The 26,526-nt window shown below is 37.4% G+C and overlaps 1 protein-coding gene across 2 annotated transcripts; it reads right to left on the reverse strand.

The window, feature by feature from the left end:
• Positions 1-1,897: 1,897 nt before the first annotated feature.
• LOC121249934 lies at positions 1,898-14,138 on the reverse strand. 2 transcript variants are annotated; one of them, XM_041148804.1, is made up of 3 exons: positions 13,699-14,138; positions 7,497-7,577; positions 1,898-2,405 (listed from the first exon to the last, which is right to left on the reverse strand). In XM_041148804.1, the coding sequence occupies exons 1-3, from the start codon at positions 13,855-13,857 to the stop codon at positions 2,019-2,021; spliced, it is 627 nt and encodes a 208-aa protein (XP_041004738.1). In that variant the 5' UTR covers positions 13,858-14,138; the 3' UTR covers positions 1,898-2,018. The 2 variants fall into 2 exon arrangements, with proteins under 2 accessions (XP_041004738.1, XP_041004739.1); XM_041148805.1 differs by lacking the exon at positions 13,699-14,138 and adding an exon at positions 10,972-11,283.
• Positions 14,139-26,526: the final 12,388 nt, after the last annotated feature.

The following is a 26,526-nucleotide window of genomic DNA, read 5'->3' on the forward strand; positions in this document are numbered from 1 at the left end:
ATCTCATCTGAACTGTGTAACCAAATGAAACCAGCATTTACGTATTTGTCATTGATATAACATCTAATTGTCTATTAAGAAATATTTAATGGATCCAATTCTAAAAATTAAAAAGAGTTAACTCAAGCTTTGTCGGTATTTTTTTTTTTTAATAACCAAACACTCGTTCATTCATAAATTTCAATACAAATTGTTTTGATCAATCCAGTGAGAATGATCAACAAAAGTAAAAACATTTTCCCACCACATAGAAATGTTATCAACATTCCAAGCATAACGAGCTAATCTATGTGCTACCTCATTTCTCATGCAATGCACATGTTGGATTTCCATCTCTTGAAAATGATGTAGCAAACTCTTTGCTTCCTTGATAAGATTACCATCTGCTGAGAATGAATCTTGATCATTTTTCAACTCTTGAACCATCAATAGACAATCACTTTCAACAACAATTTTTGAAAAGCCCAAATGGACACAAAGTTGTAATCCTTGTAGTAAAGCCAGCAACTCATTGGTAGCTGGATCCTCAATCTCATTTTACATCTTGCATGCAGCCATTACTAGTTTTCTTTTGTCGTCTCGAAGTACCACACCCACACTGGCTTTTCTCAAAACTAAAAACATGGTTCCATCAACATTTAATTTGAGAAAACCCATTGGAAGAGGTTCCCAACAGCATAATCTTTTAGCAATTTGAGTTGAGGAGCTCATGAGATCATTAAAAGATTTATGCAAAGACAAAGCATGGTTTATAACCTGACTTGGTTGAATCAAAATTTTTTCCATTTGCATCTTATTACGTCTGAACCACAATCTCCAAGTTATTTGAAAAAACATAGTGAAGTCTGAATTGGTTCCTCTATCCAGAACAAATGTAATCACATCCAAAAAATTCTTATCTGAAGTCAGCTGCTGCATAACAGGCACATAATTCTTCCATAAGTCATTGAACGAAGGACAAGAAACTAAGGCATGATGAACAGCTTTTGGGACTGCCTTGCAGAAGCAACATCTATCTTCCACCTCTACTCTCTTCTTTCTTAGGTTACTAAGTGTTGGAAATATATCTCTACAGGCTCTCCATGCAAAAGTCTTAATTCTCCTTGGAACCTTTATCTTTCAAAGCATTTTCCACATTTTCTTCTGATCTGTAATGCTCAAGCTTTCTCCAAGACTGTTGTTGCTTTGATCTTGAATTAGTTGATAAACACTTTTAACACTGAAATTGCCACTTTTTTCTTGTGTCCATATCTATTTATCTTCATATTGGTTTGATGAAAGCCTTATTCTCAAGATATAAGCAGCCACTGTTGGATTAAAGATAGCTCTAATATGATCCACCTTCCAGCCTTTGGTCTCTTGATCAATGAGAGTTAACTCAAGCTAAGTCCCTAGATAAGGGGTATTTTGAACTTCTATCAAAGAATAGTGGAAATTAAATGAATTATACGATGGATGCATGTGTTCAAAACAGTGTTACACAAAATTCTCAGAAATTATATGAATAATAAATTTAAAAAAATGGACACCTGATATTCATGTATCAAAGAAAATATAAAATAAACTTTTTTAAAAAAATAAAAGTACATATCCATGGTGAAAATAAATTAAATTTATTTTTATTTTCAAAATTATTCTGTGACCGTCATATTAATATTTCTTCTGAATTTTAAATGAAAATCCCATCTGGAGACTAATTTCTTTAAACCTGAAAACCAATGACTAAAATCATTTTGCAAACCCAATGAGTCAATGACCATGTTTAAAATGTGTAACCTCGTTCATTGATTTTAACTACTCCTTTCACTAACTTACAACTTGACTCTGCATTTGCCGCATCACTTTTTGTTTTTCTTTTCTTATATTTGATTTGTAATAATAGTTTAAAACTAAAATCTTTGGCAATAATAAACTGAATAAACAAGTAAAATTATCAAAATATGCAGCAGTTTCAACATCTCCGACAACAGAAGACTCCTGACCCAACAGAAATTACAGAGAGTAGATCATTTATCCTTTCAGTATGGAAATTCATGACCACCTGGACTATCTGCATGCATGTCCATGCAGTCATTTGAGCTTGCGGAGTTGGAATCCCGGTTTTGGAGATGACAATAGTTTGTCTCACTATTCGGAGGTCCTTGTGAAGCCCCTTGTGCGAGATGATAAGACTGAATGCTCCTTCGAACTGGGCTGGAGAGAGCATTAGAGAAAACAGAGTTCTTAGCTTGATTATCGGATTGCCCGGAACGAACTCCTTGACCAACAGTTGCGATATTCACAAAGGGACTGGAAGAGACCGGGGCACCCATACTAGTCAGGTGCATTGCATTCTGGGCGTGCTGGTTTTGAAATGGAAGCCTCGGGGACATTGGGGGCTCATCTGCTCCATATTCAAGCTCATTCTGCCAAAAACAATTGAAAATATATCAAGAACATCAAATTAATCCATCATCACATGCAGTACACTCATTCAACATGGACACGTCTCATATAAAACTCATGACCAAATATCACATAGATATATCTCATTCCATTTCATGAACTTAACTCGCAATCATTACTGTAAATCCCACATTATATAATTACAACAACTCCATATCTCGTACCATGCATCTAAATGTCCAGTGTAACTTAAAGTTTCTCAGAGATGAAAGGTGATAAGCAAATTATCCGATTTATACACCACCTGATTGGATGGATACAAGGTAGTCAACATGAGGCTGTTGGGCCTCCTAGGCAAAACAGTCAATAGCATTACGTTTATTTTGAACTCCACAACACATGACAAAGTCTGGACTTTTTTTTTTGTTAAGTACTTTAAATAGTCAAATATTCATGGCTAAAAAGAAAGAGAGAGGGGAGAAATAAAGGAGTGACATGGTTAGAGGTTAGTGCGTACAGTTTCATCTTCTGGGGAACTATAGTACATTGAGTAGCTGAAAATAATAGAAACCATATAGATGCCTTTACTACAACCTTATATTAAGACAGAAATTCAACGGATTTGAATTATTCAGTCTCTGTCCTGCAAATTTCTATAGCCAATGAATGTCACCAAAAAAATAATGGAAAACCATCTCTTAATGATCCCATCATGGTAAAACCATCTCTTAAGACTGTGTTTGGTTCCAAACTCAACTGAGTTCCCTCCACTTTAAACTCCTTCAACCATCCAAACAACTAAGTGAACTACTTTCATAAATGAATTTGGTTAGTTCTGTTCCTGTAGATGGACTGACAAAAGCTGATCTCGCAACTTTATTTTTTTTTTCCATAACTCTTTATCTACCGTCAACTCTATCTCTCTCTATGCTGACAAGCCATCATCTCTCTCTCTCTCTCTCTCATTTCTTTCTTCCGGCCAGCACAAGTCTCTTTTTTTTCAAAATATCACTGCAGGTTGGCGTGATGGGGACAAGCATTGCCAGTGAACAGTCATTAGTCCCACCAACTTTACAAATTCCCATAAATATATTTAAACTCGTCTTAACATCCAAACACACTTTAAACTCATTTTAAATGGGCCCCACATAACTCCTTTCACTACTCAACTCACTACTATTCATAAAACACTAAGCTCAGCTCAGCTTAACATCCAAACACAGCCTAAAAAAAAAACTCAGACCTTTCAATCATAGAAGTTTCTCATATCTACTTCAACAATCTAGCATGAAATGAGATGTCTAGACAATGCTTTCTACTAAAACCAAGAAACGTCCTGCGACAGGTGGCTTGAAACAGTCCTACCCTTAGGCCTTTTGCATAAAGTGGCATATTTTAACATGTATCAAAACGGGAATCAATTATTGTTTGAAGATACTAAAGTTTATAAAATATTTCCTTAACTGCTCCCAATTGTAGGCTGTGCATATAAGAGTAGGGTGGGTGGATGTGCTCGTGTTCTTTTATTAGCATATAAAGGCCCAACATCTCTGCTGTTGGGGTGTATGTGGAGACTAGTTTTAGAACTGAAAATCGAGAAACAGAGTGTTTGCTCAACGTGCGCTCGAGCAAAGCTCAACCCGTGAGTTCGCTCGACGTGCACTCGACAGTGGGCTTGAGTTCGTTCAACCCGTGAGTTCGCTCGAGTCCTGAGCGACAGTGAGCTCGAGTGAGACACAAACCCTATGGTTCGCTCGAGCCCCGCTCGAGCCAATGTTGTTTTGGTTGTTCACTCGAAGCGCACTCGACACACCGCTCCAGTGAAGAATGCAAATTTTGCCAGATTAGGATTTACGGCACCATTTACTATATATATATGCCATATTTGACCTGTTTTGTACAAATTTCAACATATTTTGAGAGAGAACAATTGTCAAATGAGTGCATATTGTGTGAGAGAGCAAAAAACCCTAGAGAGAGTTGAGATTGAGTGATTGTAATCTCCTCTAGTTAATAAGATTTCTGCAACTCTGTGGACGTAGACAATTTGCCGAACCATGTATATTGTGCGTCGTGTGCTTGATCCTACTTATTTTTACTTTAGTTGTCATCGTTGGTGTGTGTGTTTTGCACAACATTACACAACAATTGATATCAGAGCCAGGTTGGATCTAAAGGAGAATGATCACTGGATATCAAGTGAAAGCACCCGGGATTGAGAAGTTCGACAGTACCGATTTTGGGTATTGGAAGATGTAGATCGAGGACTATCTCTATGCGAAGAGACTCCATCTCCCACAGTTGGGAAAGAAGCCGGAGAGCATGGATGATGCTGAGCGAGCCCTGTTAGATCGACACGTTCTGGGATTGTTAGACTGACCTTGTCCAGAACAGTGGCACACAATGTCAGTAAGGAGAGAACCACGGTGGATCTCATAACTTTGTCAGGTATGTATGAAAAGCCGTCTGCGAACAATAAAGTGCACTTGATGAAAAAATTGTTCAATCTAAAGATGTTAGAATGTATGTTTGTAGCCCAACACTTGAATGAAGTCAATACGATCACAAATCAACTGTCTTTTGTAGAGATTGAGTTTGATGATGAGATCAGAGCGTTGATTTTGTTGGCATCGTTGCCAAATAGTTGGGAGGCCATGAGGATGGCTGTGAGTAGTTCAGCCGGCAAGATGAAACTGAACTACGATGACATATGTAACATGGTCCTTGCTGAAGAGGTACGTAGAAGAGACTCGAGTGAGTTCTTGGGTTCAGGATTTGCCCTGAATATTGACAATCGGGACAGAGAACATGACAAGTCAAGCTCTAAGAGCAGGGGGAAGTGCAAGACGAGATCTGGACAGCAGATCACATGCTGGAGTTGTGGCAAGCCGGGCCACATAAAAAAAAACTGCAGGAATCAAGAAAGTTCTAAGGATAATGCTGTGAATGTGGTGGCAGAATAAATTCATGATGCCTTACTTCTTGCAGTGCACAGTCCGATTGATGATCAGGTGTTGGATTTAGGGGTTTCGTTCCATAGCACCTCACATCGATAAATCATGCAGAATTATGTTGCTGGTGATTTTGGAAAGATGTATGTGGCTGATGGAGAGGCACTGGATGTAATGGGAGTGGGTGATGTGCACATCACACTTCCAAACAGGAGCGTGTGGACTTTACAGCAAGTCAGACACATTTAAGATCTAAAGAAAAACATGATCTCTGGATGAGTTTGGAACACTAAGGGTGCGCTGGTTTTGGCATATGGTAAGAGATCTAACTCTTCGTATTTAACATCAAGGTCCAGTGATGTGCAGGAAAATACAAGAGTGCAAAAATACAGGCTTAATCACGCGAAACATATGAGGAAGCCAAAGGGAGTCAGCTTTGTTGTTCCTCGTGAAAGCCTGGGAAAGTTGGCTGAGGTTGCTAATATTGGCTCAAGACCGGATACTCCTAGTGCAGTGGGAGTTGTGACCCAGTGGATGTGATGACTAATGGCAATGTACGTGGAAGACTGAAGTCGGGCTTGACTTGTGCTCGAAGTGCGCTTTACAGTGAGCTCGAGCGAAGCTCAACCTGTGAGTTCGCTCGAGTCCCGCGTGACAGTGAGCTCGAGTGAGACACAAACCCTAGTGTTCGCTTGAGCCCCGCTCGAGCTAATGTTGTTTTGGTTGTTCGCTTGATGCGCACTCGACACACCATTCGAGCGAAGAACGCATATTTTGTCAGATTAGGGTTTCCAGCGCCGTTTACTATATAAATGACATATTTGACTTGTTTTGTACGACTTTCAACATATTTTGAGAGAGAACAATTGTCAAGTGAGTGCATATTGTGTGAGAGAGCAAAAAGTTCTAGAGAGTGTGAGTTAAGATTGAGTGATTATAATCTCTTCTAGTTAATAAGATTTATGCAGTTCTGTGGACGTAGACAATTTGCCAAACCACGTATATTGTGCGTCGTGTGCTTGATCGTACTTGTTTTTACTTTATTTGTCATCGTTGGGGTGTATGTTTTGCACAACATTACACAACATCACACAACATCTACGAGATTGAGCATAACTCCTCCCTCCATCCCTTGTTTAATTCCACTTGGTCCAAAAAACATTGATGGATATGCTTATGCCTTTTTTTTTCTCTAACATCAGCAGTTCGTAACTTCATAATGACCAGCACGTAACAATTTTTTAAGGAGAGCTATTTCTGGTTCCTGTTAGAGCTGCGCTACATGCCAAGCCAAAGTAGAGGACCCAACTAAGTTTCAGCTATACAGCAAGAACAAAGGAATTCAATTAATAAATTACACCTCAAGTTTCAAATCACCTATAACAGCCAACGGGAGGAATTGGCTAGGGGACTAAAATGCACCTCAAACTCGTTAATATTCAAAATTCAAGCGATACTTCTTGCCTCCCATCAGTGGCTCACAAGGATTGTCTACCAGACACATGCGCATTATGGGCACTTAAAACATTAAGAAGTTCTTTGAGCATGATTTTCAGCGCATCTCCTTGTATCAAAGGATTGTATGGCTCACCACTCACACCAGTGACTTGTTTTCTCTACCAAGTTTAACAGCCTTAAAAAACTTCCTGAAAAGTTTCTATTGCCCTCGAACCAAATTGATAAGCTTCACTGACAAAATTAATACTTAGAAACCAAAACACCATGTTATTAGGTAGACCAATCCTCAATAGTAAACTTCTATATAAGACAGTAAAATTACATGTGATGATCCAATGAACCCAGCCTACATAGATTTGAGTGATGAAATGTGAGAATTGATGATCAATAGCCAGCCTCCCATTTTCATCAAACTTCCTGCCTTCCAATGTCTAGACAGGAGCCTGCTCATAAGTGCCAGTAATTGTTTACTACTAAATACTTAGCCCATGAAATTTAGAAGCATACAGCAAGATGCAACAGACCTGCCACAATAGGGCAACAGAAAGAGATATCTAAAATGCAAAACACAAGCATGGAAACAATCTAGCACAAAAGATATAACATTGGCACACAAGGGATAACACTTAAGAAAGTTACATCACAACTCTCTGAAACCAGGAAACAGAGCAAGAACCATTAACTAATGGCAAGCTAAGAAACCTGCAAATAAGCAACAATATCCACAGTTGTCACTCTTGATCCTTCTTCTTGTTGTCTCAAAACCCATTGATATAGTTTCTCCTGCAAGGTATTAAGGAGAGAGACATAGTGTTATTATGTGCCTATAAAGGCTACAAGAAAACTGAAAATACAAAAAACGACAACTATCAAAAGAGGGAAAAAAAGACCTGCACAAATCAGAAAGGACATATGATGCATTCACTTTATATATTGACAGAAAATAGATTGACCTCAATAATATGGAATTATCCACAATTAACAGAATCGCACAGACAAACTATCAAGTATCTGTAATGAAACAGAAAACCTTTTTTTTTAAATAAAGGCCATAAATGAAACAGAAAACTAAAATCACATTACCGAGAAGTTAAAGTAAAATATGTTTCTTAAAGATAATTTCAAAAGATTCACATTGAACATATGTGAATCTCTGTGCCATAACAAAATTTCAGGTGTTTATATGGGTTAAAACTATGTGCTGTCAGCTTTTACATCAACATTGGGAATACACCCCCCAGTCTCCACTAGAAGTATTTAATTTCAGAAGTTTTCGCTTATAAGTTCAGATTTTCCAAGATAATGGGTCTCCCCTGTTTCAGAATTTGAGATTCAGTCCACCCTCAGCTTCTATATTAATAAATATATGGAGCATTAGCTGGAGCAGAAGTGAGGAAGCAATAAAAGTATGATTACAAGTACTTCATAAGTTAACTCTCTGGACAATGCAGAACCATTACCTACTATGTAAGCATGCACAAGTACATTGCTCATAATGATGGAATATAATACACCCATTCAGGAGTAATGCCACTTGATTTAAAGAAAGATATTATTTTCCGAACATGACATAAATGGTTGAGGGTACAGAGACTGTAGAAATGTTGCTAAACTAGGAGGTAGTTAAAAAACTGAAATCCAATACTTGAAACTTCCCAAACTTAAGTTTTTTTCATCTAGCTCACAATCCTAGCCATTAACTCTATTTAGGATGAACATTAATGGCTGCCAACTCCTTGGTTGAGCACAAGACAGCAAGAGCTAAATGGAGAAGACAGAGGAGGCCGAAATAGTCCCAGAAATCAAGGAAGCGGGTCCAGATCCAGAAGGTTCTCCTCAACCTACAGACCAGAGCCGGAGCATGAGAACTGTGAAGACCAAAGTTCCGAAGGTGGAGATCCGTCTATTCAGACAGGGTAAGGGTCCGATGACGTGTTCAAGTCTAGCCTGGGCGGCTAGGACTAGGACCAGCTCGAGGTCTGAGATATCCTTGACAAATAAGGGTTCAAGTCAACCTTTGCATTCAATCCAGGGTCGGGGTGCGGCCTCGCGATCCGGTTCAACTAGAGGAACGGACGGTCTGTGTTGACGTACAGAGACGGATCGGTGATTTATGTCGATGGCCAAGGACTCCTTGATGAAACCAGTAACCAAGGTCTTGGAGGGGTGGGGGCTGCAATAATAACCATTTTAATAACATTGGTTTTGAAGGAAAGTCCGGTGTGGGTTCACATTTGTGGTGGGAGCTTTCCTTCATGGGTCCTGGCTTGTGTGGTTATTGTTTTCACATGGATGAGGAAAAGAACAAGGGACTTGTTGAAAAAGTTTGGTTGGTGAAAAAACAAGATTCTTTTCCCTTTTTTTAGAACACTATTTAAGATGAAATTTGGGAAAAAAAAATAGCTTTGTTAAATATGATATAAAGTTCGTCATTTGATGTATGCTAGCAACACAAACACTCGTACAAAAAGGCTCCACTTACTACAAACAAGTAAATCTGCTAAAGCAAGCAGACATGGAAGGAAATAGGAATACGAATTGAAAATAACAACTAGAGGCTTTAAGGAGAATAAGGAGGAAGGACTAAAAGGGAGAAAAGATCTTGATAGCAAAGGGGAGAAAATCTGGTCTAGATGGGCTAGGCACTTAAAAATCACAAACAAAGAGGATGTAGTGGAAGGTGTAACACCCCTTCCCGTAGGTCTGGAATGTTACGTACATTCATAACATAATGCCCGGTAAAGAGATTCAGTCTCATAAAATACCTCATCTATTGGATCATAAAACTTGTCTAGCATGACAGTCTTTGATAAAAGCTGAAAAATAAAAGAAATGACATAAGCTAGTTCTATGTGAAACCAACACTGCTTAAATGTCTAAATCACACACTCAGTCTCTAGAAATTTATTCTACTCCTGGCACTCCTGCTCTATATCCACGAAATCATCATTTGGGACATTAAAACATAAAAACTGAGAAACAAACAAACGAGTCGAAGACTCAGTAATAGCACATCATACTATAAACTTAAACTTAGTTTAACATTAGGCTTAATTTTGAAAACTTACATATATTGTCACACATTCACATAACATATATATCATTCATTAGTAACATAAGCAGAATCATACATAATCATGGCAATACATGTAACGTGGATGCATGAATGACTAACTCCATGCATTTCCTAACAATCATACATGACCTGTCCATCTTGTCTTTTACTTATTTAGTGGCAATTCATTACATGTGTGCATTAGTCCAATTGTCATTGATCATATATAACATAGGGTAAACCACGCTTGGGTCCGTGGTACCATATAACTTATCATAACATGTAGTGAAATACACTTGGGTCCGTGTTATCACTTAACATATAGTGAACCATGCTTGAGTCCGTGGAACTGTTTAACGTATCATAACATGTAGTGAAACACGCTTGAGTCTGTGTTATCACATATCATATGGTAAACCACGCTTGAGTTCATAACACCGCTTAACATATCATAACCTATGGTGAAATACGCTTAAATCCGTGTCACCTCATATCATATGGTGAACCACGCTTCAGTTCGTGACACCGCTTAACATATCATAACCTGCAATGAAACAAGCTTGAGTCCTTGTCACCTCAAAACATATTAGCTTACATGTGGTGGACGACGATTGAGTCCGTGGCTTGGACATCCACCCATAACTTATTGTTTACCTGTCATTCATGTATTTTCTTATTAACTTTCATAATGCATGAAAACATGTTTGACTTCATGAATTTACCTGGCATGGCATACTCTTATGCATGGCATAACATTGTACATGGCATATTAATACGAGTTTTACACCGGATAGCATAACATAGGCATGGCATAACATGATCTAAACATTACATGAATATTCCATGGCATACATGATCTAAATATTAATGAACATTACATGTCATACATGATCTAAATATTACATCAACATTAGATGGCATACATGTGATTTTCATGACATCTCATCTATCTAACAATCCATACTGGCATAGGATCATAAGCATATCATCACAATTCATTGAGATTCATGAAAGGGGGCCTAACCTTGACTTGGCTCGTAGCGCAGTGTAGGTAAACATCACATTTTTCATGCACAATCAGAATATTTACAGCACACATAAAGGTATGATCATACTACTTACATCTTCGCGCTGCTTCCACAATCTCACATCGTAGCTCATGACAGAGAGAAAGAAGAACCAACTGCGGCAGTGGGTCTGGGTGGTTGGCTAGGAGTCACAGCAGCGCAACTGGAGGTTCCCGGAATAGTGGGGGTTCGACGGAATTTGGTTGACAGACAGTTTATGGGGTGCTCCGACGTCCTCTGTGGTCGACGGTGAGCGTTGGTGTGCTCTATGGTAGTTTCCGGCAAGGTGGCTGCTTGGTTGCTGAGAGGAAAGCTACGGTGATCTGTGAGGGCTAGTTTGCTGTAAGGAAGGCGATAGGGCTTTTGCTTTCAACGTGGGGGGCTTGATGTGAGAAACGATTTGGCCGCAAGGGTGCTGCTGGTTTGATTATGGGAATATTGTGAGGGGAAAGCGAGGATCTATGGGAGGGTTTTTGGAGCGTGAATTGGTTACCAAATAGGAAACTATTCAAATTAGGAAATCAAATAGAGGGATATGCGGGTGTAGATTGTGGAAGAAACCCAATCCAAAATAATCATTATCTCAAAATAGATCTTAAAAATAATAAAAATACTAATAATAATAATAATAATTCTAAACCGTAATTTTGGACCCGTATATTACAGAAGGGTTGTTTCTAGAAAATATGAAGCAGCAAGGAGAAAAGGAAAATCTAGAGAGAGATAGTCAGTAGTTGTGGGAAAGGTACCTGCACATTTCTAACCTCGGGATAGGAAAAGATTTATTAAATCGAGCTTTTCCATGCCTAGTCCCAGTTCTGATTAAAGACCCAGGGTTGGCTATGGATATATAGGAAGCCCGTTGCACCATAATTCATCAAGGTCGATACCAAAGTTGTCATGTATCCTGCAGCAGTGGTCTCTATTTACTCACCCCCAAGAATGCACTATCTTCCCTCTCAATGAGTTCTATTGTAGCAGCTTGAATTGAACCAACGTGAAACAAGAGGGAAAAAAAACCCTTTACTCATTCAAGGGATCTAAACTCTATGTGGTGGCTAGGAGGGATCGCTAGACCAGCTGCCAGATGCAGAGTAAAGAGAGTCTTTTGAACCATTCCTAGAGAGATAAAAGGGAGACTGTGAAGGTCAGTGGCAGAATCATAATATGTTGAGAGATTCCTCCCTGTGCTATCCCACTCTCCATTTCAACCTTCTTTCTTCACTTTTTTTTTTTATAAGTAACCTTCTTTCTTCACTTCCTCACACTCTTACCCTTAGAAGATTCAACATCACGGTCTCTCTCCTCTCTTCCACATTCTTTCAAGCTGTTTTCATCTTGTTCGAATATCTTAGTGCCACATTCCCCGTCTTCCTGAAGTAGCTATCTAGAACTTGGAAAGTTAGCCAAGTAACCGACCTATCAAAAAATAGTCAACTGAGCAACAGACACAAGCAATCTACATAAATAAGCCCCAGGCTTCCCTTAAGAGAAGAGTGTGAAGAGCAAGTGTTTCATGTTGACTGATATGTTTAAGACAACTTGTTACTGTTCTGACTATGCTAGTGAGTTTTCATTGAATATTTATTAATGTCTAAGCTTGCTAGATGTTAGGGTGTTGTGTCATCAAAGGGTATTAGTGCGTGTACATTGTATGCGGTATACTTTGTAGTAATGAGTTAATTCCTGATTAAAGGAGACTTCAGGAGTCGACCCATGTGAGTATGCTAAACAGTACAACATAAAAATACTAGGACAATTCCCGGGGGTAACCATCTTCAAAGGTTAGAATAAAAAATTCATCATCATCCTCATCAAAGATAAACAAGGAAATATGCCTTTCATGTTATCTAAAGCATTGATACCTAAAAAACAAAACCTACATCTTTCCAACCTGGCACGTACACCATACACTCCTTTATGCAGAATGATGCAAAGATCAGATCTTTTTTATTGTGATCACACAAAGAACATATCTAACAATGTAGCATATGCTCCTGAATAATTGAACAAAACTTGATACACGTCCAAACTTTTTTTTCGATATAACAAAGACAAATGATCTCAAAAACTCAGGTTTGTGTTTGTAATCAAGAGCCTTGAAACGTTGAAATGAAAGCACTCCTCGTCTCGCACTAGAGTCCATATTATATTCTTTGTATGGTAGCAATAGCATGCTTCCTCTCCTAAAAACACCAGAAGCGTCTACTTATAAAAAGAACAAAAAAATACCATAAGCCTCTTATCTAATTCAATAGCCCATGCAGAATTATTGGTAAAATAAAATTAACTGAGAAATGGACTCCATAAGAGAACAAAAAAAAAATACTACAAAGCAAATATATAGGGGAAAATGACGACCCAATGACAGAATATCAAATAGCTCCGATGGGTCCCAGAGAAAATGCAGGAAAATCAAAGAAAAAAAGTATACCATCCCAGTCTCTTCATTATTTAAACCCAACAAAATAAGAGCCACATACAACAACGCCAACTGCAACTAGATGGCTTTTTTTTTTTTTTTTTTTGACCAATGCAACTAGATGGCTTGTTAAAACAAATAAAGAGCTCAAATTATTACAAAAACCCAAAAATTAAAAACAAAAAAACAAATGTAGAGTAGAACAATAAATTTCGTCGGTAACAGACTGCAATATATGCCAAAAACAATACCATAAAACAGGCAAACAATAATAACAAAGTAAACCCATCCGACCAAACCGCTTGCATAAAAACAAAATATAAATAAGAAAAGGCGGAGGAAAATGGAAGAGGAAGGAACCAGAGCGTGACGTTCACCGGCTTGGAAGGAGAGGCGTTGGTGGTTCATGGACTGGGTGTAGAGCTGGGAGAGGGAGTTGGCGGCGCTGCAGAAGGTCGTGTAAATGCTACGGTCCACCTCGTCCATGCGCGTGGCGTCCGACTTCCTCTTCTTCCCCATGGATGGTGATGACAATTCAATTCTTCTCTTCTGTTGACTCTCTTTCGATTACCTGTAAAAAAGAGAGACAGAGAGAGAGAGGCGGTAGATTATCTAATGGGAAAGAGTTGCGGATGGGCAAAGAAAGTGCGATAAGACGAGGCTTTTTGTTTGTGGAAGGCTAAAGAGAAGGTGCGTGACTCTGCGTTTCCGTGTGTGTGTTTGTATGCGGAAGGAGAGGTGGAAGAGCAGCGGCGATGGGGAAGGAATTGAGGGTTGTCCCGGATGCTTTGACACGTCATCTCTTGTTTGGGTCCCACCATTCACTGGCTTCTATTTGTTTTGAATCGGGCTTCGGTTTTACAGTTTACACCATGGAGGTTAAAAGGCACATAAAGTAGCAGGCTAGCAGCAACCCGCAAGAGGAACTGTAGGCTTCGGCCCATGAATTTCCACATCTCCCTTTCTTTCCACAATACATTATGAAGAATCTCAAGATTGATTTATTTTTCATCCATTTATCTGGTTATAATTAAATAAGAGTGCAAAGTTTGAATTTTAATACTCAGGGTATACAATGTGTCATTTTACTAAGTTTGGAATGCAAAGTTTAAAGTTTCTAATAATTTTAATTGTTGGGATAGAATTGGCAGGGTTTAGCCCATGGCTAAAACTAAGGGAAGAGATAAATTCAAGAATTTAGTCCAGAAATTGAGTCTCAGACTCCTAAAATGAAAGAGACTCGGACTCCTAAAAGTAAAGAAACTCAAACTCCTAAATGAAAAGGGGTTCACAAGACAAGTTGGGCTTAATCATTCCAAAGAAATGGACCTCTAAGAAGGAGATCTCCACAAATTTGCAGTGACACCGTACGTACAAACTTTACTAGATACAGTGAATCCAAAGGATATTCTCTCAAGGGAGGCATAATCTTCAACCTCCTCAAACACTGAATTCCTCTATTGTATTGTGAGATATGTGAGACCGTGAGATATTCTAAAATCACCTATATAATGGATTTCGCTCCCAAACAATCCATAGACGTAGGATTTTATGTCGAATTATTTCCTCCCTTCTTGTCTGTTGTGCAAATTTATGCATTAACAGTTGACGTCATCTGTAGGATTGACTAATCTTCTGCACCGGAATTGGGAGAAGGACATTCCTGCTCACGAGACCGCCTTCGAAAAACCAGATAAGATCTTCTCAACTTCACTATTTCCTATTATTTACTCTCTTAACACTGCAACGAATGAAAATATATATATATATATATAGAGAGAGAGAGAGAGAGAGAGAGAGAGAGGAAGAATACAAGAAGCAGACCGCAACTGCGCATGTGCAACATGCACTGTGCATATGCCATGCACTGTGCATATGCCATGCACAACACACGTAAAGGGTGCACAGTGTGAACCCAATTCTTTTACTAGGCAGAACCTGCAGCCACTGGTAACTCGCCAGTAACTCACAGGTGATACAACGACGGTGGAGATACAATGACAATGGAGACTTTCGCCGGCAACTCACTAGATCAAAATGTTGTGCACGTTGTACACAATGCGAGCAAAGAGTACCAAGCTGCTAGAGGCCCACGCACAGCATCCATGAATTGGCAGGGATACCACTGGCAGAGATTAGAATCACCGACACTTTTTGTCGTTGGCGGGGTAGTTCCTCCATCACAGAAGTCGTTCTCATTGGGTATAGTGTGGGCAGAGGATGCACGCTACCGAAAGACCACTAAAACCAGGTGTCCATGCACCGATGAGCCTGTCGCCGACCACCTTCTAACTCGTAATGATCTTCTTTTGTCAGAGTGGCAGTTCCCGACCACAACAGTGTTCCTCGCCATCCTCGCCAGTGCACACCGAGGGAAGATTGCTCGACGCCAGCTAATGCTTATTACAGAAACCGGTTCGACCACCACCTACCTCGCTAACGTCTTTTGTCATCAGCGTGGTGGTTCCCGACCACGACGTTGTTCCTTGTCACGAAGGTTTTGTTCACTGTCCAGCCTCGCCACTGGCCCCCACAAGAGTTGCTCGACACCAAAATCTCTCGCCCATGGAGATCGCTTCTGCCAATCTAGCTCATCGACGTTTCCCACTGCCACCAAGGCACTCCCCGACCCAAAAGTCACAGGCAGGTTCAACCGCACCATGCACGTGCAAGCGAAGCCAGTCAAGCTACTCCATGCATCTCACCAGGCCATCCACGACGGACAATTGCTCACCAGCCTCACCCCATGCAACACCTCGCACGTGGCAGCAAATATGCAACGTCTTGCCACCCTCGTGGCGAGCAACAACACACGAACGGGCAACCACTCCACAACAAGTTTGGTCACTTTCGGGAAGCCATACTCCGCCTTTGAGAAACTACCAATTCACTGCTTCACTACTACCATGTCTTCCCGAGCAATGACAACAGTGGTCGCTGCTTCAGGCCACACTCCCGCTAAGTTTGCTCACCATAGTTTGCGTTGCTCGCCTCATTTCACTTTGCTCGCCAAAGTTCACCTTTGCTTGCATTAGAAGTTTTTCCAACAAAAATCGTTTCTCATCGTTACCAACTTACTAGCAGCGTGTTTCCTCGCCATAGAGACTTCCGTCCCTCTTGGTTTGCTTACCACAGTTGAATTCCACTGGGTTTACTTGCCACCTTTCAGTCTCATTGGATTTGGTCGCCCACAATAGTTCACTTGACACAGTAAGTTGTTCGCCCGTGAGAAGTTGCTCACACACTAGTCACTTGCCCATAACAAACCACTCGAACAACAAGTTGCTTGTTGCACACGTTGCATGGCACCCAAATCCTGTACACACTGAGTACGAAGTTGGCAGGCATTAACCCACTAACCAACCAAAAGGCATGCACGCATGGCGTCCACTGTAATGTAAGTGCCACCAAACTTGACCAAAAACTAGAGCCCATGGGCCCACTAGTCTCAAAAGCGATCATAAAGCTCGTTGGCGGTATGCAGCAAAACACTACAGAAATTAATCTGAAGAAGATGTGAATATTGAGCAGTAAACAATCACAGTCAAGGAAGACTCGAAAGAAACGACTCAATCATTGTGGTTTGTCTTTCACAAACTTGCTATTTTAATTTCATTTTTACTAACAAATTTGGTTTTTGGAGATTTTCTCCACTGAAACTCTTCGATATTCCACAAGAATCCGAGGGGTTACACACTTGGGGAATATACTTTGCTAGAAATCACCCGCGAAACACCCAAAGTCCCTGTCGGGCATCTTAATCTGTCTTCATCAGAATAGATTGCTCGGTATCGCGAGCACCCACAAGCCTTCATCACGCTCTAGCGAAATGACTCAGGTTTACAAATCTCAAATTTGTAATTTGTATCATGCTAAACTATTTAGTTTTTGGTGAAAACCTCTCAAGATGGTCGAACTTTGCCACCCACCACAGCAGCGTGGTTGAACTCAGCCTCCTGCCACAACAGTGCAGTCGAACAACAGCCTCACCGAAGTAGTCCAAAGACTCGTAATAAGGAAAACGAGCACATAGGTCAAAAGCCCCTGCGACCCTTGATCATTAAAAGGGGAGTGCAGGTCAAAAGACCCTGCAACCCTCAACCATCAAAAAGGGCGCGCAGGTCAAAAGACCCTACGACCCTCGCACAACGCCTTCTCCAGCAAATGTTGAGTGACGATGCTCACACCACAACTGTCGCCAACGGGTTATCATTTAGAAGAGCCTCTGAGCTCCACAACCACCTCGAGCGGGTTCCCTTCTGGAACAAGTCGACGAGCTCGATAATCGCCTAATGTGGACCCAGAAAGTCAATGGGCTTCTTGATTACTTAAGCACGGTTTACTACAAACAAACTCTAACATCAATCCCAAAACAGGAACATAAAACGACGATTTACACCAAGGGGCAAAAAGTCCACTACTACCAATAATTGATCACGAAAATAAACACTCTTTGCTGATAAGAAATGGTCACATGCAACCAATTAAGGAAAACAAATAGCAAAACTCAATCATGGAAATATGCATTCATCGTCGATAATGAACAGTCTATGAGGCAAACATTCACAAAAATAGACAAACTCGAAGTCGAGCTCCGCGCTCGCACCTAATACGGTCGAGTACATCTTCCGTCGAAGCTGAGTTCCACGCTCGCCACTAGCGTGGTCGAGCACATTTCCCGTCTATCTCTCCAAGTTGAGCTCTTCACTGCTTACCATAAAACAAACAAGAAAACCAAGAACCAATTTCAAAATTCATTTGTTTTGCATATTATTGACTTGAAGATTCTCAAGACTTCTTGTTGAGCAAATCAACCTTAAGAATCGCAAGCAACTGTTGGAATAGAATTGACCAGGTCCAACCCATTGCTAAAAATAAGGGAAGAGATAAAGTCAAGAATTTAACCCAAAGATAAAGCCAATAAAAGATAATACAAGTTGATTTAGACTCTTAAAAGGAAAGAGACTCAGAATTCTAAAAGAAAAGGTGTTCACAAGGCAAGTTAGATTTAATCACTTCAAGAAAATAGACCTTTATATAAGGAGGAGATCTCTACAAATTTATAGGGACTCCATACATACAAACTTCATCACGCACAGTAACTCCAAATGATCTTCTCTCGAGGGAGGCATAATCTTCAACCTCCCTAAACCCTAATTCCTCTATTGAATTGTGAGATATATGAGGCCACAAGAGATTATAAATTATCTATTATAATGGATTTCTCTTCCAAACAATTTTTGGACGTAAGCTTTTATGCCAAACCACGTAAATCTCTATGTCTATCTATTTATCTTTATTCGCTTATCTATTATTTATTTTATAGATAAACGTGAAGAGTATAATATTGAAACCTGAATCATTATTGTGAGTCAGAAATAATTCTTTTTTCTCTTTTTATCTGTCATGCAAATTTACGCATTAACATTAATGGTTGAAAATATGCTTCTCAATATTTATCACCAAGGATTATGGACTCTACATGTTATATATCGTATTCGTTTAAATTTTACAATATAATTTAAAATTTTGAAGAGACGGGTCACGGCATTCGGATCTTATGGAAATTATTTTTTATTTTTTTCAGCCTTTGCCGACATGCCTAATTAAGTGGAAACTCTGGAACAGTGACTAGACGTTGTTCAGGTGGAGCACCTCGTGATGATTAATGCCTTCACGTCTAATTTTTACATCTTTCACGCCATGCCTAATTTTTACGTCTTTCACTCCATGCAATGTATGGACATGTTAAGCTCTCATAACAAAATCGTCACCTCTCGCTTATTTTGAAGGACTTAACGCAAAATTTGCGTATGTTAAATCTGTATAAATTATTTTTTAATAAAAAATTTTTTTTAAAAAATTTTATTTCTTATTTATGGAACATAATTTGATTTAAAAAATAAATTTTAAATTTTAAATTTTAAATATTATGAATCAAATTATGATAAATGGATGATTCGTGAGATAAAGATTTACATTAAAATTTAATATTGAATTTTCTTATTATAAGTAGACAAAGACCCACAATCGAGTCAAAGGGCTGCTGCTACGAAATTGGAAGGGAGGTGGATGACCTGCAGGTAACGTTGAAATGAAGAATAATTTTGCTAAAAACCAAGTAGAAGAATCTGGTAAAGGATAAAGGGCACTTAACAAGCTTGGTTTTTTGACCAAAACGCGATGTACCACTCGGCTTATGAAAACTTGTTTCCGCAACTCTTGGCTGGATGAACGCCAAAATATTCAAACGCGAGATTGAAATTGAGGGACAAGATTTGTTGACTAAACATGTATAATATTATCTCCTTCTAGAAAATATTCCAGGTCAATAGCATTTTGGAAACGTCACCGAGTTCAATGAAATTCTTTGCATATATATATATATATATATATATGAAAAATATCTTAACTACAAAGGGATTACATAAATTGATATGACTTGATGTGATACGTCAGATTATAAAATTATTTATATTATAAAGTAGATCTAACGGATTGTGTGATATATATTGTTAAAGACTCAACCATTGATCCAAAAGTCTTATGACTGTTAGATACTAATTTAATTAAGTTTTTAACCCTCTGGATCATCACATTCCACCACACTTCCGAATCTGACGTCCACAGCAGCCCATTTCATCAACATTGACCCAGTGGTAGTTATTTCCCTTTTGGCGACTTCACTCATCTATCAATAATCAATTATTTAACATCATGTTCATATATAGTATTAAGACATTTTAATCAGGCCTATAAGGTCGCCCCTTCGTGACTTGAACTTGTGACGTGATCTCTGCTCTGTTATCAATTATTAAAAATTCAACAATTAATCTAAAAACTCTAAGATTGTTAGATGCTGATTTGATCAAACCTTTAACCCTAAAGATTATAATATATATACTTTGAAGGATTCAAATGTGATACTTTTAATGATTTTTTTTTCTAATCAAGTTCATATATATATATATATATAATGTGATAGTTTTAGGTTGTGTTTGATTGTTAAATCAAACTCAATTGAGTCAATTTATCTTAAAATAATTATTAATAAAATTTATTATTTTTTTAATTTCTCATAAAAATAATTAAAATTATTTCAACCTATTCCATACATTTTAAATAGATTTAATCATTCTATGACCTGCATGGATTTTTTTAAATGCAATTAATAAATACAAAATCTACGGTCACTTTAAAACAAATCATAAAAAATATAACCGAATTCAATATATCCACCAACTATGCACGTGTCACACTCGAGTGCAAGTAGCTTTTAAGTCATTAAGATATTTTAATCTCTAATATTTGTTTGGAAATACATATCATTTCATCTATTTTATTTTAAATTTTTTTTATAGTTTCTTTTTTAAATATCACTTTAATACAAATATTTTTTAATTTTAAATATTTAAATATTTTATCTAATCATTATAATTTTTTAAACTTCCAAATAAAATAGAAAATATAACTTTTTCAAATTTTAAAACAAAAATCATATTAAAAAAATTATATTATAACAATATTTTAACTTTATAATATATTTTTTTAATTTTTTCTCATTCATTTCTCAAAATCTAATAAAACCATCTTAATTCAAACCATTTTATTACTAAAAATTTTTTGCTCAATCATTTGTGTGCCTTGTCTAACAATGAAGTATTGAAGAATATTGAAAATCCCTCTCTCACAACAAGTAAATCCTGTCAGTTTGGATGCTGTCATTTGGCTTGCCGCTTATTGATCCTTCAAGCAAATTGATCTGCTTATGCCCCAACATTCAAGCTTCCCAATCAAACTTGTTTGGTTTTTCTATAGGCAAAGGGAAAAATAAATGGAAATTGAAACTTCACAATAGGCATAAACTCATTCATGTGAATTGCTCTCTCTCTCAGACACACACTCAAGTTCTATGGAGAGAAGGTCCTTGGCCATTTAGATATTCTAATTTTTTGCAAGAATCTAATTTAAATTGGGGTAATGTTATAATGAGCAATGTTATATACAGTCTCAAAATAGGGACTATATTACAAGTCTAATTAATTTTAATTTTAATTTTAATTTTAATTTTATTTTAAATTACAATAATATTTTTATTAAAATAATACTTTTTTCTATTTAATAAAATATTTATATACATTCTCTAAATAGAGACTCAAATAGAATTTCTCGGATTATAACAGATCTCTTCATTTTGGTTGACTTTGCTGAAGCGAATTCTGATTTATTTCCGCCATTTACTATTATAGCCATGGACACGATCTGCAAAACAATAAATACTCCATGAATATCTTCAATCTAAAGCTCACAACTTCCTAGAGCAAGTAAAAAATCCTTACAAAGAACAAAGTTACATAGCCCAGCTTGAAAATAAAGTACTCTTCCCTAGCTAGGGCCTCTTAGAAACTATTGTCTCTAGTCTCTACTACATGCCTAGCTAGTTATCACAACTTAAAATTTAATGTTGCATTCTATAAATCATTCTTAGCCGTTGGTACTATTTGTCACCTATATATAGAGGTATTGACTAGAATTTCTGAATTTGGAAAGCAAAGTCTGATTAGCAATTTGGCCTGATTTGATTTGATAGATGGCTCATACCATCTCATATAATTATTATAATTTTTTTAATCTACTACATAAAATATAATAAATAAATTTAATTTTTTAAAAATTTTAAAATAAAATAATATTTAAAAAATAATATTATAATAATATTTTATTCAATTTTTAACTTTTATTTTATATCATCTGTTTAACCAAACGAAATAAAAGCATATTGTACTAGAAGGAGTCGCGTTTGTTGTCACTACAACATTTCATGAATATCCAAACCTTGTAACTGCATGGCTAGCAAATCTCTTCATACGTCGCAGACATCCACCACCATCTAATGAAATTTAGATATTGGAAATTCAAAAATTCCATCGCTCTTAAAACCAATTCGTACACTCTATTGCACGACGAGCCGTATCCACTCTTTCACTTAGATGCATCCGAAAACCCTTACCTCTATGCATTCTCGACATAGAGAGGGACAGAGACCTCCCTCCTGCTCCTAATTAATATATTATTACCAATGTAACTTGTAGAAGAAAACAAATGTTGAAATATCACCAAGCCCTAAAAAGCTTATCGATGTGAATGGGCTCATAATGACCACCCACCATTTATATATAATTTCTTTTTAATTTTTTTTTTTTTTAAGAATAAAAACTCCTGCATTCATGCATAGAAACAGAGTTTAATACATAATACACCATCATGGGCACATTAGCACATTAATAACCAATTAATAAACAACATCTATCAGAAAACACTCACTGCATTCACCGCAAGACTACTTCGAATAAAGTTTGGAGGTTCCTTCCACTACAGTAGAGTGTCATCCACAAGCCGTGTTTGTCGAGTTAGAATGTGTGCAACCTTATTGCCATGTCTACCAACATGAAAAACCTCAAAAGAAATAAAACTGGACAGCACCTTCTTCACCTCATGAATTAAGACACTGCACTTGTTCAGATCCTCTCCTCTTGAGCAAATAGTCTCCATTACAGCAAGTGAGTCCCCCTCTATAATCAAGTGAGAAATACCCATGTGAGAAATTAATTGCAAACCCCTTAGAACAGCAAACACTTCTATATCCTCCACCTTATGAATACCCAACTCCCTTCTAGACATTGCCTTGACCATACATCCATTGTCATCCCGCAACACAGCACCCACACCAGAAGCATTTAAGGAACTAAATATAATTTCATCTACATTCAGTTTAAAAGTCCCACATGGTGGAGGAACTAACGCAAGGTAGAAAGCTGGTTATGAACTTTTACATGCTTTCGAATTAACTGGTAATTCTCAACATAATCAAAACAATTTCCAATCACAACACACACATCAAGATTTGATTGCAGGAATAATTTTAGATTACAAAATTTCCACACCCCCAGGAAATTGACAAGAACCGGATCAAAATGAGAGGGTCATTAAGCTTTATAACTACTTTTACAATGGTATCAAATCCAAAATATCCATATATCAACCTCAAATTTCTTCCAAAATACATTTTCCACACTCTAAGAAAATAAGGACATTTACATAAAATGCAGAAAATATCTTCATCTGCATCATGGCAAAAATCACATGTACTAGAACCCAGAATATGCCTCTAAAATAAAAGCTTTTTTGTAGGCAAACTATCCTTACAAGCCATCCACATCATTTTTTTTTTATCTTATTTGAAAGCTGCAAATTCCACAAAATCTTCCAAAAAAGAAGATAAAGGCAATTCTTTATTACTAGAACCATTCTCCCAAGCATGTTTTAAGTTAAGAGCAAAATAATACGCTAACTTTACAGTGAAGATATCATTCCTAGTACCAATCCACACTAATTTATCATCACCCCAATGTAGGAATAAATGAGTCTTAAGAATAATATTAGCCTCAAACGGAATGAATACCTGTTTCACCAAATTTGTGTTCCACCCACTAGGAGTAGAGGCATCCAATAAGTCAGCTACACAAGCATCCTCAACAATGGTATTATAGCAAGTAATAACTTTTCTAGAGTTAGAATCAGGTAACCAATTATCTTCTCATATCTTAATTTTATCCCCTTTACCAATTCGCCATAAACTTCTAGCTTTGATGACAGATTTTGCTTCATATATGCTTTGCCATACATATGATGGCTTTGGGCCTAGCACTGAAGATAAAAAATCATAGTTGGAAAAATACTTTGCTTTAAACATTGAAGCAAAGAGAGATCCTTGTGATTGAAGTAAACGCCAGCCTTGCTTTGCCAATAATGCTAAGTTAAAAACTTCCAAGTCCCGAAAGCCTAATCCACCATTAAATTTTGACTTACACATGTGACGTCATTTTAGCCAATGAATCCTTATCTCTTGACCCCTTTGCCCCTACCAAAACCATGCAATCTCCCCTCAAGTTCTTGGCAAAATCCCTTTGGAATTTTGAAACAACTCAATGTATAAGTGGGTATAGCCTGTACTACAACTTTAATCAACACCTCTCGACTGGCTCATGACAATAACTTTTCTTTCCAACCCTGTAATTTTGCCCAAACTCTATCCTTTATTGCTTTAAAAGTTTGGAATCCTGATCTTCCCACAATAGAGGGAAGACCAAGGTATTTATCATGGTGCTGAATATCCTGAACACCCCACACTCCTTTAATTTCATTCATAATGGTTGGATCCGTGTTACGACTAAAAAGAAGTTATGTTTTACCCCTATTCAGCTGCTATCCCGATGTGACACCATAACTAGATAGCAAATCTTTTATATGCTGATTTTCTGAAACAGTTGCTTGACAAAAAATAATGCTATCATTTGCGAAGAATAAGTGACTGACCGGGGAGCATTATGACACACATTAATACCCCTCAAGTGGTGTTGCGCTTCAGCTTTCTTTAGTGACAGAGACAAAACCTCAGCACAAACAAATAAATAGGGAGAGAGAAGGCACCCTTGACGTAAACCACGGGTAGGCTTAATAGGCTGAGTGACAATTCCATTCATAAGAACTTTGTAAGAAATTGAAGTAATACACATCAGTATAAGATGGATGAATTGAGAATTAAAACCCATACGTAGCATTAGTTTTTTCAAAAAAATCTATTACACCCTATCATAGGCTTTACTCATTTCCAATTTAATAGACAGACAATATCGGTAAGATTTAAGTCAGGAGGCATAAAACTCGAGTCCAGCACTTGTAAAACAGAATTAATGATAGTCTCACCCACCAGATGCCAATATTTTTAGAAAAATAACGAATGCATACCATCCGGGCCTGGAGCTTTCAATGGTTGCATTTAAAACAAGGTTGCTCTTATCTCAGCTGTTGTGAAGTCACGTACTAAATCACCATTCTTAGAATTAGAAACATAAGGCTGAACAGACTGTAACATTGCATCAACATCAGAAGGATTAGTGGTACAAAACAATTTTGAAAAATAGTCATGTATCATTGAAAGCATTTCAGATACTTCATTAACACCTTCATCATTCCTCAGTCTGGTAATAAGATTGCGCCGCTACCTTTGAGAAGCCTTAAAATGGAAAAACTTAGTATTTTGATCTCCATTTCCCAACCATTGCACACGGGGCATCTGTTTTCACGTCAATTCCCATTTTTCTATGAGGTAATTAATATCATATTTAATTTTAAAACAACCCTTTAAAAAATATAATAATTTTTTTTTTTATTTTTTTAGGATGAGTGAACCACTTCACTACATAGCCTTAGGAGTTATCCATATAATCTAAACTGCAGAGAGACTAGCACAGCAACCTATCGTCATGAACTTTCACTTAAATCGTAGTTTGATCCAAAAAATAAATTAAACATGTGATATAAAACACATATACACAAGTTTTTTTTGTACATGTGTAATATACACATGTATATTACACATGTGATATACACAAGTTCGTTCTTACCGATTGAATAAATATAATAAACTAGAACCATCCACACCAAAATACAACATAGGTACAAATTCTGGTGGGGCGTGCATTGATAAAACGGGACGTCTCCTCTTTCCAAACAACAAGCGTTATATCGTCATCACCATCGCTATTAGAAATGTCACATCTTCTTTCTTTCCATACCGAAAAAGATCATCCATCCATCCTCACCCTCTCGCAATCTAATCATCTTCCTTAAAATTAATTAATTAATATATATATCTATAATTTATCTGGAAAAAAAATTCGTGTGATCAAAATTAACATTTGAGGAAGAGTGAAAAGAACAATAAAAGGACTTACGTGGCACAAAGCAATTGATGAAAGAAAATGCCTAGGCCCTAGACAATGGCCGATTGATAACTTACCAAATTCTATATATTTAATCAAAGTAAATTAAAAATATTCTCTAAGATGCCATAATAATATTCTATTTTCCCCTGTAATTCCTAAGATCCCGGAAAATCATTTTTAGATCTAAATTTCGTATAATTACGTGTGTAATTATCAAAAATATAAATCGAGTAAATAAATAAAAAAAATTATTCGTATAAGCCAATAACCGTTAGTTATGTGCTGCGGGAAAAATAATAATAATAATAATAATAATAATAATTTATATGATGTACTGCGACTACATGATGGGTAGCTTTGCTAATAAATAAAATGAAAAATGCAAGGTGTATTGGTTTTT

Source organism: Juglans microcarpa x Juglans regia, chromosome 2D (assembly GCF_004785595.1).
Source record: "Juglans microcarpa x Juglans regia isolate MS1-56 chromosome 2D, Jm3101_v1.0, whole genome shotgun sequence".
In the NCBI taxonomy this organism is placed as follows: Eukaryota; Viridiplantae; Streptophyta; class Magnoliopsida; order Fagales; family Juglandaceae; genus Juglans; species Juglans microcarpa x Juglans regia.

Coding starts and splice junctions, on each gene's coding strand:
- LOC121249934 (XM_041148804.1), bottom strand. CDS start 13,857: ATGGGGAAGAAGAGGAAGTCGGACGCCACGCGCATGGACGAGGTGGAC. Junction 7,578..13,698: donor CCGGTGAACGTCACGCTCTG/GTTCCTTCCTCT, acceptor AATACCTTGCAG/GAGAAACTATATCAATGGGT. Junction 2,406..7,496: donor ATATTGTTGCTTATTTGCAG/GTTTCTTAGCTT, acceptor TGTTTTTGGCAG/AATGAGCTTGAATATGGAGC.